Source organism: Thermobia domestica, chromosome 14 (assembly GCF_964235325.1).
Source record: "Thermobia domestica chromosome 14, izTheDome1.hap1.1, whole genome shotgun sequence".
NCBI classification, from domain to species: domain Eukaryota; kingdom Metazoa; phylum Arthropoda; class Insecta; order Zygentoma; family Lepismatidae; genus Thermobia; species Thermobia domestica.
The window spans coordinates 139,470,547-139,492,681 of NC_137467.1; the positions used below are offsets into that span (position 1 = coordinate 139,470,547).

General features: G+C 35.4%; 1 protein-coding gene across 8 annotated transcripts in view; it reads right to left on the reverse strand.

Moving 5' to 3' along the window:
• The window catches only part of rg (A kinase anchor protein rugose), a 1,617,632-nt gene that overhangs the window by 846,615 nt on the left and 748,882 nt on the right, over positions 1-22,135 (reverse strand). For all 8 annotated transcript variants that reach the window (XM_081738911.1, XM_081738906.1, XM_081738912.1 and 5 more), the window contains exons 4-6: positions 15,945-16,045; positions 9,953-10,048; positions 3,653-3,774 (exon numbers count right to left, since the gene is read on the reverse strand). In XM_081738911.1, the coding sequence (XP_081595037.1) occupies positions 3,653-3,774; positions 9,953-10,048; positions 15,945-16,045 (319 nt within the window). The remainder of the gene's footprint in view (positions 1-3,652; positions 3,775-9,952; positions 10,049-15,944; positions 16,046-22,135) is intronic.

The window sequence follows — 22,135 nt, forward strand, 5'->3', positions numbered from 1 at the left end:
ATAGTTTGTTATTATTGATATGCAATTGCAATCAAAGAAAAATTCTAAATGTTGTTTCGTTTTAATAATGTTTACTATTGGTAAAATACATCGAAATGCCGTACTTTTTGGGAGGGGGCGTTATACAAACCCCACGAGAGGCATTTATTGAAATCAGAAGTATGTTTGATATCTATTTATGTATAAATGTGTCAGGGCCAAAGTGGACTCAAATAATTTGTATATTCACTTTTCTTACTGATATGCAAATTAAGTCGTTGTATTTCTTTAGCTTGGACTAATAAAAGTCGTACTGAACTAACTTGGACTTAATTAGTTCTTCTGTACTGTGTAGTATTTTGAAATTATCCATATGTAATTCTGTATAATGGTTTCACTTGTGCAACTGTTTATTTATCTTTTTGTCCTTCTGAAATGACTCTTGGCAATTATATTAACAAGTATATAAAAATCAGTACAGTGTATTTTTATTAGGAGTCCTTCGTGAGAGAGTCGGCAGACTTATCGCATTTGTGGCCAATTAGTCCCGGTTTCGAGTTCAAATGGAGGACAATTTCTCTCGGATGTAAGTCGAGAAACGGTTTGGATTCCGCTTTAAGCTTATGTGACTCCTTCCAGCATAACCCGGTTGTCGTATAATAACGCCAAGGTGAAACAAACTTATTTCTGTCCATAGGTGATATAAATACATAGAGCAAATGATTAAAAAAAAAAAAAGACTGGTTCAAACAAAAAAAAAAAAAACTTTTTAAAAAGTAAAAACCATGGTTTTTGCCAACCCTGCTAACAGGGTTAATGGGCCCCAGAAAATTACTCCGTTGTCCATGGCACCTAATTTTTGGCGCATGAACATATCTTTGTATGTTTATCGAATGATTGATTTCGGATGTCCGAATGACACGTTCACGTCCGTTCCTTGTGAGTTGATTCTCGTAATAGAGTATCTGAAGATTCCTGTTAAGTGTTTGACGAAAGGAAAATGAAATGAAAGCGTAATTTTACACCAAACTAAAATGGTTTTGTATGTGTGTTTCTTTGTTCATAGTAGTACTCTGTTGCCTACTAGTTTGTATTTAGGAGGAAAAAAGGCAAAATATATAACTTTTACAAATTGCTAAGATGGTTAGGAGCCCAAAACAACACCACTGAGAGGACGGGTACCAGATTAAAAGGAATTAACATAGTCAGCCCAGGATTGAATTTAGGACTTATAATTAGTGGAGAGAAAGGGAATGACGATCAGTTGGGAATGGCGATCAGCCCACTTTGACCTCATTTGTGACCCGAAGAGAAGCCAAACTAGTGCTGCCATCTGCCTCTTGTAGCAAGGTTTCTTGTGTATTGTCGAGGAAATTGTCAGAGAAGACTGAAGTCTACAGCGTGCTAAAACTTGTTTTCGTCGATTTTCTTGTAAGGATCTACATATTTCAACTCAAGGTAAGTACAATTTTAAGTAGTAAGATCTTGAAGTTACTAAATTTCATAAAAAGTTATATTTATGTCTAATGCATGGCACATAATTATATTTCAAATAAACTACGTTTCACAGTATAACCAGCTCAATTTTGAAAATGCCGCATTGTTGGGAATGCCGATCAACGTGATCGGTTTACCATCATGGTGATCGCCATTCCCAACAAACTTTTGGAATACTTCTCCAGCCAAAAATGATAAAGAAGGCTAGACCAAAGTTAGGTACTACGTCTACTTGAGACAAACACTGAAACTTTAGAACACAGAATTTACTTGGAATTGATAATTACTGAAAATCGAATACAGTGTTCAATGGTAATTAAAGTTTATTTAGCACACTAAACGGAAAAATGTTCATTTTCACTCTAATTATCATCACAGTAGGCCTATCGCTCATCTTGTATGATTGTAGCATTAACTTTTTCTCTTCTTTTTATTGTTGTTCTATATTTAGAACCCTTTCTTTCTTTTGGAATTGCAGATGGTTGAAACTATAAAAGAAAAACTGATAAGGCGAAGTGGAACCCAGTACTTTGAAGAATTCCTAGTCAAAAGTGTGATCTAGAAATTATGACACATAAGGGCCAGCGCATCGAACTTGAAGCTTTCCGGTGGCTGTTGTGTAGAGCTTATGGTTGTTACGAGTATATCCAAAGGCACATCTGGGTTCAAAGTTACCGGGATTTGACCTTTCGATCCCACCACTATCTTGAGATGAATACTTTCAATTCCATGGTTCCGAGGATCATCGATTGACGAACATGGATCCACCATTGTCAACGCAATGTCACAGAAAGATGGCTTAAGGGATGCTAACAATTGCGACGACAATAGTGATGATTATCTACCAGTTGAACAGCAAAATGAACTGTGTATTATATGTGATGAATTTGGGCGTGACGACAAGCTTTGGTATTGATGTAACCTTTGTGGATCGTGGGTACATGCTGACTGTACTGCTGTAGACTCATCACGCGGATATATCCATGACATGTGTTTGAAAAATCGTCAATAAAACATTCAGTTGACATTTCTCAGTCTTTCAAAGGCACAGTTTAGCCAAAAAAAGGCATGAACTGCATATGAAACTGTGGGTGTTTATTAAGCTGGTACTGTGATCGCCATTACCAACATGTGATGGGAATGGCGACTAAAGTAGCAATTTGAGTTTTTTCCATCGTGTTCCCAAACTGAAAGAATGATCATCTTGTTAGTTAACACACTTATTGTAGAAGGATTGGAGTATGTATTTATAAATTTGTTTCAATATATTTTGCAAATGAGACTGCCTAATAACCCATTTTTCTTAGGTGATCGCCATTGCGCACTTCTCCCCTACTATATGTTGTAAAGACACTTTCTTAATTGTAGAATCCACTACAGCAAAACAAAGATATTCTTGAATTAAAAAAGTGACAATTTTCGTTACTTTTCCAAAAAGACAAGATTTTTAAGGTAAAAAAAAAACTCTATCTCGCAGAGATGTACAAGAATTATTCTAAATGTTTAATAAAAAAGTGTGTAAAGCAGCGCAAAGAAGATAAAGATAAAATATATGTAAAACCAGTTGAATAAGTTAGAGAGATTGGATTTTGTGTAATGTATAGAACTGTCGGTAACGAAAACATGTAATTAAATTAAATTAAATTGTAGAAGAATCGATACGAAACATTATAAATGTTACACGAAAGTGGAAATTCTATTGTACCTGTATTGGAACAAAAAGGAAATAAAGGTGCTTGGGTTCACACCTAAAATGGCAAAATTATTAAAGTTACTATGTAGAAGGGTTACTGTTTCCCCGGGCAACATAAAACAGAGTTCAATTGCCAGCACGAAAATACTTATTTCACTTTCAAGTTAAAAAAAATAAAATAAAAATAAAATAAAATAAAATAAATCCAAAATACCCCCAAGGCCGTCTTTTTTGCATGTCTAATATGTAATGATACTTATTCATACTGGTTTTAATGAATTATACTTCTAATTGTACTAAACTGGGCATTTCCTGGTTTAATGGCCATCTCTTTACTACGCAACTAAGCTAAGTCCAGAAAATAATAGGTATATATTATAAAGGAATTATACCTAAGATTTGTCTAAACACTTATTGAAATAGAAATAAACAGAAACAGTGTTATAAGAAAGAAAATAAATAAAAACTAATTTTACCACTTACCAATATAAATACGGCTTCTCTCGTTCAATATTTACAGAATTGATTGGGTCTAACCTGAACCACGTTGTAAACGTGAAACCGTTTTCATACGGCCATCTCGCTAAAGGTGGTAGAACAACAGCCTGTAGAAAATATAACATATCAATTAGTAACTTTTGAAGGTGTTAGAAATGGTGGGGGAGAAAAGAACAATTTTAGATATTATTAAGAAGAGAAAGAGAAACTGGTTAGGACACTGGATAAGAAGGAACTGTTTTATGACGGATTTTTTAGAGGGTATTATGGCAGGAAAGAGAGGGAGGGGGCGAAGGAGACTACAATTAATGGATGATATCAAAACAGAGAAATTGTACGTGAAGACAAAGAGGTTCGCGGAAGATCGTGGAACATGGAAGCTTCTCAGTTGAAGCAAATGACCTGCCAATAACGGCAAAATATCTATGATATGATGACTAATTGCTAATCAAAAATTTAAGTATTCCTAGAATGATATGTAATTTATACTTTTAAATTTCTCATTTATATTAAGGGTGTACATTTCCCTAAGGATCATATATAACATAAGTGAATATTCTTATTTCCGTTTGAAGATCTGAGACATATTGAATTAGAATTAATTAATGACATTGAGGTGCTATATATAAAATCTGAACATCCTACATCCTCAGCATTTACTTGAAGCATCCTGAAGAAGACCGCTCGAAATTTACGCTCGAAATAGATGAGAAGTTTAAGAGTATAGAACACTCATCATTGTAGAAACACTTAAGTTAGTATTTTTGTTGTAGAATTTATAAAACGTTTTATACGTTCAACTAGTTGTTATGGAAAATGCTGTTCAATTGTTCATTTAAAATAAGTGAGTCCTGTTTCATACTGAGAAACTAGACTTTCAAATTATTAGGATTCCATATTGATTAGGATTAGGAATTAGATTTCTGGGATTTCGGCATCTATGACCATGTTAGCCCATCACGTATGACGGATGATGCCCCTCCGTGATCACTGAGAAAAAGGGAGGAAGAAAGGATTGGGAAGGAAGCAAGCGGCCTGAGGCCTGAATGTCAGGTACAATCTTGACATTTATCTGATGTGACTGAGGGAAATCCAGCAAAACCTCACTCAGGATGACTGACATGAAGAACTCTTTTACATTTTTTCGATCGAATGTCCCCACCGGGAATCGAGATTCCATATTGAAACCGAAGTTTTAGACCTAGCACTTCCGGTTGGTATAAAACAATAAGGTTAGAGATAGAACCTGTTCTTTAGACAATCAATCCACAACAAAAACAGTTTCTCTTATAGTTTTTGTTTTATAAAAATGAATATTAAAACCGGAAGTAGTGCTAGTTTTTACTACTTCCGGTTTCAATAGAAGAACCAGAGCTGAGATGGAGTTTATTCTTGGAATCCTGAATCCATATATATATATTTAAAAAAAAATGTTGCGTAGGCCCGCAACCACGGGAGATAGGGGGCAGCCCCCTAAATTTTTGTTACCCTTTCAAGACCGGAATGCGTCACTATGTGCTATACCACAATACAATTTCAATATATGTAAAAGATGGTTTATTTTAAATTCATTTTAATCTCTTTAAGAAAATGGGAGGCGAAGAAATGTAAACAGCTAGGAACGAATGATAGAGATACATGTCTTTTCAGCAATTTTTATACAAATTTCTTGATAATTCCTCAACGATATTGTAAATAAAATATAACGAGTTGAATGACGGCAATTGTATTAAGCAGAATGGTGCGAAACACATGGATTTAGAAATGACCGAAGTCAGATAGGATACAAAATAAGTTTCGAAATCTGACTGAAGTTAGGATGTTTTTGTATGTCTGAGTAGACATCTAGGAGCTAGCATGAAATTGACAACTCAGTGAAAAGCAACGGGTAAGATATATTTTTTCACAATATCATCTATTTTTTTATTTTTTTATATTATTTATTTATTTATTTTTAATTGCTACAGGCTAGCGAAATGGGTATAAATTAAGTTCCAGGATTAATCGGTGCTACTGTTGAACACCAGCCCTTTGCAAAAGTGTCGAAGATATTTGTTACTTTACCATGCTACTGCACTGAAGTTGTGCAGATTGATATGGCTAAGAATGCATAATTTCGGGGCAACCTTTTGCTCTCCTTACTTTTCATAGTATCAATTTCAGTGGAGTTTCCACACATACCCTTTGTACGTTTGATCCTATTCTTTTGTAGTTAATTTATTTCTCCGTATTTTTACTTTCAAGCGTCTGTAGGAGAGAAAAAAGTATGGAGTTCGTGAAAATAATAGAGTTCGAGATATTAACGAATTTACACATTTCATAACCCTGATATACAAAAGTGATGTCTGTCCATCTGTTCGTTCTTCCCGATGTATATATCTTGTACACTCGCCAGAAGGCAATACCATTCAATGTATTCAGACCGAATTTTAAACTTAAGGATTTTCTAAGATTCTTTACGGAGATCAATACTGAAACCGAGTTTTAGAAGGGAATTAAGAGAGAAGATACAGAGGAGGGCAGGGAGAAAATGAAATATTTAAGTTTTACGTCCCAAGGTTATGCCGTCTAGGCTAAAGGAGACGGTGATGATGAGAAATGAAGGAAATAGTGGAATTAAGAAAGTAGAAGGAAATAGGAAAACCCAAGCACGTGGTGTTTGTCCACCACAAAGTTTACATGGCGCGAGCTGGGATCGAACCAAGAACCCCATGCACCAGAGGTGAACGCTCTACTACTGAGCTACCGCGGCCTCCGAGAGAGAGGGGGAGGGAGGGAGAAGATAGGTTTATAAAATAATTTTGTTCCTGAAGTTCTTTAGAACTTCAAATACGTTAGTGTATAAACTAAAAAATATCGTAGCTACATTTTTCTGCTTCATTTCGATCAATGATACGTTGAAAAATTTACACATATTTGTTGATAGATGTTATAGGATACATACCGATACATTTATGCTTTGAAATTCAATAGTTAGCATTTAATCTGGGCATCATATTTTACCTAAGAAGCAAGTTTCGCTTAAGGAGTTGAAAGTGGTCAATAGTTACCTGGAATTTCGTTACTACTTTACTCATAGGAAGGATGCAGATTTAAAATTAATGATAAACATTATTATTATCTCCGCAAAACACGTTTCTCCACAAAGCAAAAATGTTTACTATAGTTCTTGAGGCGTGGGGCTATCTACTCTTTTCTCAGGAGAGCTCCACAGGAGTAAAGGAACTTTAACAATGAGTCCAGTTCAGCTACTTTCAGACGCCACCGAAGAAAGTGTCACGAGAATACTGAAACGTATGAGTAAATCACAAAAATCTGACAAGGGAACCTTCCGAAAATGATAGTTGCAGTGAAAGATGTGACCTATGTCAATTGAAAGAGCTGTAACAGAGATGTTCATTCCCAAAAAGTTAGCTGCCCATAGCAATAGGTTCAAGAAATATAAGGGGTGGAAGTTCGGGAAACAGGAAGGTTGGACAAGGGGGGAAAGTGCAAATTCTGCAAAAAAAAGGGGGGGCACGGCAAAATACAATGCTGACAAGTGATGTATAGAAAGAGACTTGCCACAATAGGGAACAAATGAAGGCCACCAGTGGGGTTAACAGTGTTGCCAACTGCAATGAAAAGTACATGTTTTGCAAAGAGCACTATATGAAGTGAGTGCAATATTCAGCGTCAATCTGTCATCTAGAACATAAGATATGACGTGTATAGTCAGTGGTACAATCTAATAAAAGAAAATAGAAAAAACAGAAGTACGAAAAATACGGAAAAGATGGGGGCTGGCGATGCTGCGCCACATTTGATCACGAGCTGTGCATATTAGAATGAACAAAACAAGAAGCACCGACTATGCAGGAAACCGACGTACCTAGAGTCGAAAAGAAAAACGAGTTCCAAAGTTGGCAACACTGGCCACGAACATCCAGACAAGTCTAATATAGTTAGGACACTCGCTTCACAAAAAGAAAATTCCGGCAACAGGCATTAGCCTTCGCATCATTTGTACATGCTCGTCCACATTGTACGTGCAATTGTTCGATGAGACAATGGTCCAAACAGAAGATACATTTGCAATGAGCACAGCGGAATACTGCCAATCCGTCACACATGGTACAATGATCGCCTGTGAATGTCTCGAAACAGTACTCTAGAGGTTTCGGAACCTTTGGTGGTCTTTCTATCACATATCCACACCTGTAGAAAGCAAACATAATCAAAGGCTTGATCTGCTGTGTGTTGCTGTCTACAGTACTATCACCGCCTATATGATAAATCCAGAGTATCCCGCCTAACTCTGCGACTGAAATAGTTTCAAAGCGAAAAAAATGTGACACATCCAGTTGTGCAGGAATGTACCCTTGTCAGTGGGCGACAAACTTCTGTGAGACGCAAGTGCCCCCAAGTCCCCCATCATAGGGCCCCAGGGGCCAACTTCAAAATTTCAAATAGCACCATGGGTCGAGTTATATTTCTTTCGATAAATCTTGGAATATGCAACAACGCATATCAGAAATATTTACTATATGGGATTTCAAAATGGCCGCCAAAAATATCTGCTCGGTGACAAGAACAACGTGCATATTGGGCGGCCATTTTGAAACCCGTGCTTCATATAGCAAATGTTTCTTATAGGCGGTGTTGTATCTATCCAGAGAAGTGTTATCCGCCCCCTGTTCCCATTTGAAATGTTGCGATAGACCCTTCGAACCTTATGATGGGGGCCCTGGGGGACTTGCTTCTCACAAAGTTTTATTAGCCCTCGACATGAGTACATCCTTTACAATTGGATTTGCAACATCTCTTTTCGCTTCACAGCAATTTGAGATCCCAATGTTCGATGCCATGTTAAGACACAACATATATTTGTGGCGGCCATTTTGAAAAACATGCTTCATATAGCAAATGTTTCCTATAGATGTTGTTGCACATTCCATGATCTATCGAGAGAGGTACAACTCGGTCTCTGTTGCCATTTGAAAATTTGAAGCTGGCTCCTGGGGCCCTATGATGGAGATCCTGTGGACACTTGCTTCTCACACACTTTTATCACCCCCTGACATTGGTACATTCCTGCATAACTTGATCCGTCACATTTTTGTTCGTTTCGCAAATCTTTCAGGTCACAAAGTTTGGTGGGACACCCTGTATATTCGCACATACGACCCAACCATGACATAATCTTCACTACCTCTATTACCAATTGTTGGCTCAACCCAACTATTTCATGTTCCTCGAATTGACATTGACTCAATCACTCTAGCATTGATGCATTCCGAGTGATGCCTGTTGCCGGAATTTTCTTTTCGTGACGCGAGTGGTCTAACTATATTAGACTTGTCTGGATGTTCATGGCCAGTGTTGCCAACTTTGGAACTCGTTTTTCTTTTCGACTCTAGGTACGTCGGTTTCCTGCATAGTCGGTGCTCCTTGTTTTGTTCATTCTAATATGCACAGCTCGTGATCAAATGTGGCGCAGCATCGCCAGCCCCCATCTTTTCCGTATTTTTCGTACTTTTGGTTTTTCTATTTTCTTTTATTAGATTGTACCACTGATTATACACGTCATATCTTATGTTCTAGATGACAGATTGACGCTGAATATTGCACTCACTTCATATAGTGCTCTTTGCAAAACATGTACTTTTCATTGCAGTTGGCAACACTGTTAACCCCACTGGTGGCCTTCATTTGTTCCCTATTGTGGCAAGTCTCTTTCTATACATCACTTTTCAGCATTGTATTTTGCCGTGCCCCCCTGTTTTTTGCAGAATTTGCACTTTTCCCCCTTGACCAACCTTCCTGTTTCCCCAACTTCCACCCCTTATATTTCTTGAGCCTATTGCTATGGGCAGCTAATTTTTGGGGAATGCTCATCTCTGTTACAGCTCTTTCAATTGACATAGGCCACATCTTTCACTGCAACTATCATTTTCGGAAGGTTCCCTTGTGAGGTTAAGACAAGAGTGTACTTTTAAGTTTATATACAGGTATATTACCACTAGGGATAAAACTTAAAAAAACAAGGAAATAGATTAATACATATTTATACTGTTATTTGGATTTCCAATTACTAACAATTTGGTGTAGCCTAAATATAAAAGTGGCAATAACAATGAAAAAATACAAAAAAACCTATAACAGTAGCAACATCCTTATCCATTCAAACATCTTCAAGACTCAAAGAAATGGAAAAAAAAAAAAAAAAGATTAAAATATTACCCAGATTAGCATGAATATTAAGAACTAGAATTTATCATTTAAAAACAAACAAAAGATACTTACCGATCCTTTACGACCTGGGAAACTAAAAAATACGTCTGGTCCACTCCGATGTGGCATTTGACGAAGTACATTTAAGAGTTTCGCAGAGTGTCTCGGCTGCAAAAAAGAATGGAAAAAGATGAAATATTAATAACAATGCTTTCCTATATTTACAGACAAATAAATAAATAAATAAATAAATAAATAAACTATATATCATTAGCAAGGACGAAAGCCTGAATTCCATAACTATCAACATTACAGTCCCAAATTTCTTTCGATATTCCCACTACGCTCCCAGATTTCTCTTCCCAGGTTGTGAATATCAAGTTCTCCACTACTGGAATTAATATTTAAACAGGTAGTAGTAACAAGTATAAAGCACGTGAAGAAGTTTCGTTTGTATGGCGTGATATTTTATTAATTAATATTAAAACTGGGATTTTAGTAGAGATTAGAATGGAGATGAATACATTCTAGGTATGTTTGATTGCTGGAAACCTCTTGTCGCTATCAATTATTGCATTTACTACATAGCGATCAACATTAACTACCACTTCCAGTTTGAACAGAAGATTTACGAGAGAATATGGTATCCATTCTTAAAACGCTAAATCGAGTCACAAAATACCTCCTGCGACTTCTATTGTTTTCACTCTACATAGATCAATATCGAAAACACAAGTTATAGTGATTTCTATCACTTTCGGTTTAAGGATGTTAGGGGGATTTAAGATTTAGATTTCTGGGCTTTCGGCGTCTAAGGCCATTTAGCCCTTCACAATTTGAGGGATGAAGTCCCTCGGCGAGCACACAATCCGGGGAAAGGGAAGGAAGGAAGCGGCCTGAGACCTATAAGTTAAGTACAACCCCGGCATTTGCCTGGTGTGAATGAGGAAAACCAAGGAAAACTTCATTCAGGGTGGCTGGACTGAAAAAGTGTGTTACACTTTTTCGACCGAATGACCCCACCGGGAATCGAACCCGGGACCGCTCGCACCGAAGGCAAGAGCATTAGAGAGTTAAGGATGTAAATTAATGTAATGGCAAACGAAACTCCTGAAAAATTAATATATGTGTTAACTTTTAGATGTGCACTTTGTGGGTATTTCAAGCATTCTCAAACTTGTATATAATGTATTTGGTCTAGAAATTAATTCGTGCGGTTGGTACGCACACATTGAAGCTGTAGTACAAACGCAAAATACATAAATACCTTAAGAAAAATATTGTCCATCGCTAGCCACCACTTTCGCCCATCTGTCAGGCAATGTACGGATTCCGTGGCGAAAGAAGTCCTCATCCTTGGAAGCGATCCAGTCAGAGACCCATGTTTCGATATCTTCTGAAGAAGTAAACCGCTGTCCAATCAAATCGTTGTTCATGCAATCGAACAAGTAGTAGTCCGAAGGAGCAACGTCTGGTGAATACGGCGGGTGGGGTAATACTTCCCATCCGACATTTTCTAAATAGGTTTTGACCGGTTTTGCGACATGTGGGCGAGCGTTATCATGTTGAACAATAAGTTTATCATGTCTGTTCTCCCATTCTGGTCGTGTTCTGGCCAGAGCTTGCTTCAAACGCATTAATTGTCGTCGATAACGTTCTCCATTCATAGTTTCACCCGGTTGCAGCAGCTCATAGTACACCACACCTTTCATATTCCACCATATGCACAGCATAACCTTTGCACAGTGAATATCTCGTTTTGGTTGTGATGGACCTGGTTCACCTGGTTTCACCCAGGCCTTTTTTCGTTTAGGGTTCTCGTAATGGATCCACTTCTCATCACCCGTAATAATTCGATGCAGAAACCCCTTTCTGCTCTGTCGTTGAAGCAGCAATTCGCAAATGGTTTTTCGTCTTTCAACGTCTCTGTCTTTCAATTCATGTGGAACCCAATGTGACATCTTTTGAATCATTCCCATGGCTTTCAAGCGTTTGGAGACTGTTGTTTGATCAACGCCTAATGCTGCTGCAAGTTGTTCCTGCGTTTGACACGAATTCTGCTCGAGCAATGCTGTCAATTCTTCGTCTTGAAATTTTTTTGGCTGTCCAGCTCGCTCTTGGTCTGCCAAGCCGAAATCACCACTTCTGACACGTTCGCTCAGCTAGAGCATGGTCACCATACACTTCCACCAAAATACGATGACTTTCAGTCGCACTTTTCTGCAAGTAATGCAGCAGGACACCCCGCAAAAACACTTTATCAGGCACAAATTGCGCCATGTTCACTTAACTACAAACTGGTGTTGTTGACGCTTTAATCCACTGCCCTATACTACGAACGATACGCGATGACAGGGGTTTGCAACACATGTGTGGATACACGGAACTGTGGGACGCTCCGTTCGTTGCGCCATCTCTTGTCCACTCGCACGAATTAATTCCTAGACCAAATAAAATGACATACTATGCTGATAATATGATCTGTAAGTTATCATATGAAATGGAGATTTAATCTGATTTATTCTTATTATTTCAATTTAATATATTCTTTTAAATCAGACAGACAAATATTTTATGAATATTAAAGAAATAGTTGAATGTTTCTACATATTATGCCAATATAACTACAGTACACAGCAAAACTGCTTTATGTAATTCAAAATAAGATTCCACTTTATCGTGTCTAAATGATGAAAAAAGTGGGGTAAAGTGGGGCCATTAAGCTAAATAGTACACGGAATCCATGTTGATCCATTTTTAAAATAAAGTAACTTCTCAGAAGATTGTGTTTGAAAATTCCAGACTGCAATCTATTCTTAAAACACCAAATATATCCCTTAAAATAATAATAATAATGATCTCTATACAAAAGTTATCAGAAAAAAAGTTCGCAGCCAGTGCAAAGATGACTGGACAAAAGGGTACACGTTGTAAATACAAAACCTTTGTTTTACTACATCGCATCATGATGGATTAATTTAACACTTGTACAAAAGAAATAATTCTAAAGTCAAATTCTAATAACAATAAAACCTTTGCTCTTGGGTCTGTCGTTGAGTGTGACAACAACAGTTATATGCTTACACATTTCCCAACCAGAGGTCTTTAAAACTTACCTCATTTCTTGTTGAGAATGAGAACAAGACAAAGACCGGAGATATATATATATGATTTTCGTTCTCAATTTCTTAATAAAAATATACTCCAATAAGCACCAATAAGTTGCAAGATGTGTGCGAATTGTATACCAAATATAGAGTGTCTCAAAAGTCCCCTGACATAGGGTAGCCATTATTATCAGAGTTACAATAAAATGTGAGAGGGGAAACCGTCTTCAAATATAATGTTTTCAATTCAAAGTGAAATAATTTTTAAAATCGGACGAGCCGTGTTTGGGCTGTACACTTTTTATGCATACAATGTTAAATGAAAATGCAGAGTTGCCAGAGTATGGTGAATGGGGGCATGTTTGAAATGGGAGCTGGCTATCGACACGTTAGAATAACAGACAGTAACTTCATTCACTTATGATGTGGATCCTGGTAAATGGCAACGTTTCATTTTCATTTAACATTGAGCGCATAAAGAGTGTACAATCCAAATGGCTCGTTCAATTAAAAAAATTCCTTCACTTTAGATTGAAAACACCATATTTGGAGATGGTTTCCCCTCTTACATTTTATTGTAGATCTGATAATGACAGAGTTACCTTATGACAGGGGACTTTTGAGACATCCTGTATGTTTCAGATATTTATAAAGTATGTTATGCCGATCTTCAATGCGTGGAAACTGGAAATAATAATTATTCGAGTAACACAGAGTCAGACATGAATAAATAAAAGTCAATTTTATTGAGAATGAAAAACAGATATATCCATTTACAATTTATATTTCTGTAATAATAAGAAATAAAGCATTTTTTCAATATTAAATATGAGTACCTTGTGAAGGTAAAAGTTTTCCTTAATCCTAACCAGGTTGTAGCACTTAAATTGGATATACATATGTATTGTTTGGTCTATATCTTGCTATCACTCTCACGGAGTTAATATTTTTTATCTGGTTTTGTGTTTTGCATTTCCTGTAAATTTGCATTTTGGTCTTTACCTGGTTGCCGTTTTCATATCTTGAGTAGAAGCCAAATTCAATCAATAGTTACTATTACACACTAGTGTATTACCGACTTTCACAACAAGAACATAATGATTGTACTGAATTCCACGTAATTCATTAACACCTTCTAGACTCAATCTTGTGTTGAGCAACTACTATTATTTAGTGAAAGGAAACAATCTACACACTATTAGCTAATTAGGTCAAGTATTATTATTCAGCGAGAGGGAACAATCTGCACGCTATTAGCTAGGTATTTCTAACGTTTCAGCTTATCAAGTTTATATTTAGATATTGATAGACCTTACCGAAGAGTAAAACGTAGTTAAGAGTCTTCATCCCGGCGAAATTAAAATACCGCTAATTTTACAGTAATTATGTGATATTTACAAATAGATAACAGATAATTGAAATATGGAACAAGAGCGCCCTAGACAATATTATTTTGCGTGAGGTACCGTTATCACAAGTCACCTAGTGGCTTTCCGTTTTCAGCTGTTTAGAAACGCGAAAATAAATGCCGATTTTCAAAATGGCTCGAAATCGAAAGCAGATAAGTAAGTCGTGATAACGGTTTCTCATGTAAAATAATATTGTCTAGGGCGATCTTGTTCCACTTTTCGATTATCTTTTATCTATTTGAAGATATCACATAATTACTGTAAAATTAGCGGTATTTTAATTTCGCTGGGATGAAGACTCTTAATCAAAGTGCAAGATATTTTTCTTTAATTTTTAAATAAATAAACAAGCATCGGGATTACGTGTACACCACGTCACTTTCGGTTTAAATAGCGAATTAAGAGAAAACATGGTACAGTCCGCAGCAAAAAACCTGCAACATGAGCATGTAAGTTTATTGTGAAACGACGAAGTCTTTTGCTCCAAAATAAGTGTGCAGGGGAGGACTTTGAGGTTTCTCCTGGCGTGATTCGTGCCACTTAGACGTTATATTGATTCACTGGGCTCTTAGGCGTAGTTTCACAATAAACTTAAATGCTCATATTGCAAGTTTTTTGCTGCGGACTGTACATATTCTTAGAACGCTAAACAGATTTTTTAAAAAATTCATTTCACTATATTTTATTGTTGTTGTTGATCTCAGTTTAGCGTCCCTTTCAGCAGTGAGACTATATGATACGAGGACCTACAGCTTAACATGGAATCCAAACAACATGAGCTCCCGCCGAGAATCGAACAAAGATCTCTCATGCCAGCTCTCTCTTACTATTTTTGCTCTATGTAGATCAATATTGAAACCAGAGGTTGTAGTGGATTTCTATCACTTGTGGTTTTAGTAAACAGTTAAGGATTGAGATCAAACATATTCTTGGAACGGTTAATCGATTGATTTCTACCACTTCCGGTGGATAGTTAACGAACTCAGTTCCTAAGTATTGATCTTCTACATCCTAGTCAAAATAAATAGTCATTCATCAAGTAGTTCTTCAGATTTTCGTCTCCCGGACGGAAGCACACGGGCGGCTTTAGGATTTTAATTTTGGGTAGGCCCGCCCTTTCTCTTATGGACACATATACACATTTGATTGATTAATGACAGTAGGACATACTTTTACAGTAGTGGTGGATACTATTTGTTAAATAATTATCTATCATTAATGTAAATGTGGAAAATATATTTATTCTTTATTGTATCTTTTAGCTTTTATATATTTTTCAAAAAATTTGGGTAGGCCCTTGCCTACCCGGCCTATTCGCTAAAGCCGCCACTGGGACAGACATGATTTTGTCTCTCAGATAAACATAACAAGGTAACTATATAAAGGAGTTTTGCTTGCTAAGCCGAATTTCTTAATAATAGTGTCACAGCGAGACAACTATTTTATTAAGAATCAGCAACACAGTCATATGTGGCATATTATCACATATAATACGATTGATTAATACATAAATTTATATTTTAAACTTAAGAAAGAAAAAAAACTTACCCATTTCCCATTAACTGCTTTCATTGCACCAAACAAAAGCTTCAGTTCCTTAACCGTGATACTGTAACTGGCAAGAACTCCCAACATTTCGATCAGGAGATCTATAAAGGAAAAATGAACTTGATTAGAAATGATCAAACAATAATGAATAAGAGTTTTTATTTAACTACGCCGTAACAGAACAGTATCATCTGTTTGTTTCAGGCTTGTCAAAAAAAAAATCTACAAAAAGACCACGCGAAAAAAGTCCATTCTGCTTTCGTACAAATGAACTACTATCCAGTCAATGCTAGAGATAATTCGTTGTTTCTCAAATTTAAAATGAATAAATACAGTGACAAAGTTAAATAAGTTAAAGTTATCACTAGATTAACCTATCAACAAAGATAACTTGAAAGCAGTAACCCATGAGAAGAATAATGTTTACCGACAGAAGCATTATTTTCCATTGCGGTGTTGTTCTAGCATCAACTCCGTTGAAATTATTATCGAAGAGCTCTTTATTTTAACCATTTTTACGTTGACGTTATCCCATGCGTCCAAGGTAAGCTTGGTATCTTCTAGACATAAACTGAATACTGAGTGAATAGTGACGATGGAAAATACACGATTCAGATTACTCTTCGACATGATCTTAACTATTATGACTTCTTAACGAACATTTTTCACATAATGATATCAGACCGGAAAGTATATTACCAAGAGGCACTGAAACAATTATTTACTTAAAAAAAAAAAAAGTGTCCTGACTGAGATTAGTGTACGCGAAACTCATTGAGGATAGTGAGCCTCAACTGCGAGTGGCAATCTCTGTGTACTTTTTTAAAAAAAAACAAGAATGAACGTTGAAAGATATCTGCGACCGTTGAAAAATCATGTGCAAAAACATTGCAAATTTTTTTTCGCTTATAATTGCATGGCATTTTCCCCGATCGAGAATGATGTTCGCAGACGCTGCCTACACGAACGGCCAGCCCGCAACCCAGATCTGACTCTGCGAATTTTTAGAAATGAGCGAATGAGGTGTACAGGAGAAAAACGAGTGCTCAGTTACGTTTCGCTCAAGATGTTCTAATCCGCAGCTACTAGAACTTCCACAGCTTATCATTTATGTGGAAATTTAAATTATGTCAAAGGAAGTCACAAGGAATATAGCCTGTAATAGGGCTACTTTAGTTTCAACAAAGTCTAGTAAAATTAAAAAAAAAAAAAAGCGCTATAGGTCTTTGAAATTAGTGAGCGGTTTATTAAATACTTGCAGAAAATGGTAAAACTGTTTACAGCTCACACCAACTTCAGCATAAAAATAATTATAGCAGCTAGATACAAGCCCTTTATGTATATATAAAACCGAACTGGAGTATAACTCCAAATATTAAAACTTCAGTCATCCAGATTGTCATATAACCATATCGATACCAAGAAATAATAATAATAATAATAATAATAATAATAATAATAATAATAATAATAATAATAAAAAAATACATTTAAAAAGACTTCTTGAAATGTGACCTGTATTATGTATTCATTAGTAACAATATAATTTCCTTAAAATCTCTATTTAAATCAAAGTTAAAATTCATATTTAATTGCAATTTATCTGGGTTTTTTTTCTGATCTTATCTTATTTTCAATATACCGGGTGTACCGAAAGTCTGGAGCCATAGGCCAACTCCGTTATGAATAAAAGTACGAAAAAATGGAAAGACAGGAAATTTGTTGGGAATATATATTTTTAATCTAAAATGGTGGGATTCTTCCAGTCGCACCAGCCGTTTGAGTTCCGCATTGGTAAAACGCCCTATGTTAAATGGAAAAATAACGTTGCCATTTCAACAGGTTGCTCGAACGGAACGAAAGAGCACGAAAAAATGACACGGCGAACGCGCACATTGTTGTGTAAGAGAACCTAAAACATTTCAAACCGTTTCCCAATAATGTTACATTGTTGCTATGGTGAGGGCCCAAGGGAACAGCCTGCTGAACAGACAACGTTGATTTTTCATTTAACATAGGGTGCCTTACTAGTGTGGAGCTAATGCGATCGAGAAAAAAAAAATCACCATTTTAGATTGAAGACCACCTATTTCCAGTAACTTTCCTCTCTATTTGTTCGTATATTTACACATAACGGAGTTGGCTTATGGACCCGAATTTCTTACATACTCGATCTATCTTAGGTATTTGTATTTTTTTTTCTCTCACACAAATACTTTCTTTTTTAATGATTTCCCCAATTATCCAGATCATATTCAGAACTCCGGATAATTGGAGTTTCACTCCTTTACGACGATCGTTCTTATAAGATTATCGTACTTTGACCAATCACATTCAGAACAGATCTTTTATTTTTTTTTTTTAATGGGAAGGGGAGTAAGAGGAAGTCTATTTGAGGTGAGGCGCCTAATATCAAAATCTGCCACATCAATTTCGCTTAGTTTCGAGTAAACTCGCAAAACGTGCAGTGAAGTTTCATATACACGCGCACAAAGTCATATATTTGAACCAGTTTTTTTAGTATGAAATATTAAGCTTTTAAGCAAAATTCTGTTTTTATGGAATTCCTTTAGATCAAACATATAACAAGCGATATATAACTCAAGAATTAAAAAGTTAATTATTCTTAAAATTACAAATTTACGGTTTAAAGGAACAACTATTGATCCATTTCTTACAAACCCTACGTTGCTATCTTATACCTATATTATGTAGAAGAATTCACTGTGATATCTACTGTTTTTGTTGGATCGGTTGATATCTACCTATGTACTGTTCAGTGGGATTATTATTATTATTATTATTATTATTATTATTATTATTATTATTATTATTATTATTATTATTATTATTATTATTATTAATACTATTAAGAAAATACTCAATTTCTATAAATGTAAATAGTTATATATTGTATACCAGATTTAATTCAGAATATGATTCTGTAGTTTGGGCTAACATATGTGAAACGACAAAACAAACGATTTAAAAAAATTAGTTGTTTGTATCATAGTCTTAAATTATATCACCTACACTATGATTGTGACAGAACCTCTGACCATGCTGAACTGGAATCTCATGTAACAAGAAGGCAATACAACAATTAAATGTTGAATGTTCACTAAAGAAATTACTTAGTAACAATATAAATCGTCAATTTGTCTCAAATAAAATGTTATTCCGAATACCGGTACAACAACAACATACCTCCTATGCGTAAAGGAAAACAAACAATTGCTCCTGAAAGTATTTATACAAGATTAAACTGTAAGTGGAGAATTGTACTAAATGAAGTGATATCGTAGTTTTTTGCTAATTATAAATGGTTATAGAGAATGTTTCTGTAAGTATTATCTGTATATCCTTATTGCATGTATTATTTAAGTAGCTGTGTATTATACCTTAGAATTTTAGTGTGTAGAATATGCATTATCCAAGTAGAATGCATTCATTTCGAAGTACTTGATGTATAATATTAATGTCACTTGCATCTTTGATTAAATTTGTTCTTGCAATATATAGTGCATAGTTGCTTGCCGGCTGTCTCCTAGACTAAAATTTCTAATGTTTTAGATTAAACTATTAATAAGCCTTAATTTTTGTCATGAGAATACGGGACACCTTTGATTACCCTGCTCTCCTTTTTTTTTTAAAAAAAAAAAAAAAGAAAAGAACATTTTCACTGCATTATTTAAAATGTATACAAAAAAGTAATGAACAATCTGTAGTGAAATCTGTTCTCAAGAAACCTTATGCTTCTGGAGAACTCTTATGAACTCTTATGAGTGTTCTTCATTTATATGAGATTTTTTTTTTTTTAAATCTGAAAATGCTACTAAAAGGATGTTATTTAAGAATCTAGCAGACGAAGGAAAATCATGAACCTGCAATGTCCTACATAGACACAATAGTGCGCATTCTAGAATGACTCAAGAAAATTAAGTATTGTTCTTACAAAAAAAAAAAAAAAAAAAAAAAAATAAATAAATAAATAAATAAATAAAATAAATAAATAAATAAAATAAAATAAAATAAATAATAATAGAGTTTTTCACCCCCCAAAAAATTAGCACATAAAATTTTACTCATATGTTGTAAGAAATATAATTTTCTTTTCTTAAACATTGAACGTTACGTCTTACTGATATTGATATCGATAAGCTGATACTGAGAGCAGAAATGGCTGGAACTAAAATACGGGACATTAGCCTGTCACGACTAAATTGACGGGGACGCGGGACACTTGGGTCCAAAATCGGGACTGTCCCGTCTTTTACGGGACGTATGGCAGGCTTACTATTAATCATAATTTAAACTTTTTAATAATTTTCTCTTTCGAGAATTAAAACAATACATTTTGCTTTTAAACAGACCATATATCTGATACGATTAAGCTATAGGCACATTGTTCTTCCAGGCTAAACTGTCCTTTCAAGTCAATCGACAAATGCCTTTAGAAAGATGTTCAATGGAAAAACGTATTACCGTTAATATGTCTATAAAGACAGACACAAAGATAACACGGACTCCTAAATTTCAAAATTACGCTGTGTATGATTTATAAAATTGATTCTTTGACACCAAGTGTTAGAGCTAAATATAAATTCAGAGGGAGTTCAGAGCGAATTTTTGTCTTCTTAAATAAAGGCTGTGATTTTATTACGAAGCAATGATACCTACACCATCCATACGCTCATGTTTTATGAAGTACTTTTAACCCAACTCTACCAAAGGGCTTGATTTCGGTAATGATCTTAAAGATGCACTCTAATCAAATTTTACAAACCAATCTCGAAAAGCAAGCTTTCGAATGCTACAATCCTTTGAAAAACGCAGGGGAAAAACTTTTCTTTTTTCACTCCTGCAAAAGGCTTCACATTCCTTGTAAAAAATGAAATGATTTTCTTTACTCCCACGGATATACCTATTAGGCAAAAGGAGACGGATGATTTACGAAAATGAAAGCCTGTAAAATTATTTTTGTGAATTTTCACCAAGAATCGAACCCGCTAACACATAGATACACCAAAGGCATTCGCGCTAGCCACTAGGCTAGAGGTTCACATTTTTCGAGTGAAAACGTATCTGAATTCTTTCCTGGCAGAAACTCGGTCAACCGATAGACATAATTTAAAACACAAACGCAATCATCCAAAAGTTTGTTGAGCCATAAGCTTAACTAAATTTAAACTTACACGTAAAAGATTTCGCGCTATTCGCGAAACCAGTACTTTACAACTTTTTCCTTATGGAAAGACTATTAGTATACATAAGCTTACACAACACCAGAGATTTTTGTTAGAGGATCCGGGTGGAATGAATGTCCTGTGAGTGCAACCCTGACACAGGTAAAACACAAGTATACTATTTAAAAAGTTCGAACGAAATTTCGAGAGGAACCCGGTACGCACCTCTACGACACCCATTCATTAGTTTTCTCCATATATTAAGCACTTCGTTATAGGACAGATGAATTTCATCGATACAGTACATCAAACGCATATTTAGATATTCCTCGTTATACAGTCTGAATTAACACTGTGTCTGTAAGAACACAACATTAAGAACACAGACATCGAGTGGTACCACTGACCCCTCCCCCCTGCGGTTCACTAAGTGTATATGAGCGGCTCGGGCGAATATAATGGTATCTCACATTTTCAAACTTTCGAATAAACTGGAAAAGATGATTGACCATTTTCATTCAGTTCAATATAATAATATATATCAATGCATTTATCTTCTGCAGGTACACTCATGTCCAAAATTATTGTCGCATGTCCATAAATATATTGTTGTAGGAGTATAATTTGATAAGGAATTCGGCCGGTATAATGTTAGTATGTGTATAATTGGCAAAGACATGTATGTGCCAAATTTCATGTCAAAAGAGCAGTAAATAAGAACAATAAAACGAAAAGAAAACTTTCTTGCCGATTTAGCAACATTTTGTTTTACTCATTCTAATTTTTGTGTTTATATTTTTTTTTCCTATGAAGTTTATCACAAATATACATTTCCCGATTATACACATAGTACCGGTATCAGTATTAAAAGTACCCTGCAAAATCATTATCAAATTATATTCTTACACGAAGACAATTACAGATATGCGACAATCATTTTAGACATGAGTGTACATTTCCGAAATTAAACTATCTACATACTCTTCTGTGGTTCGATCACAACCT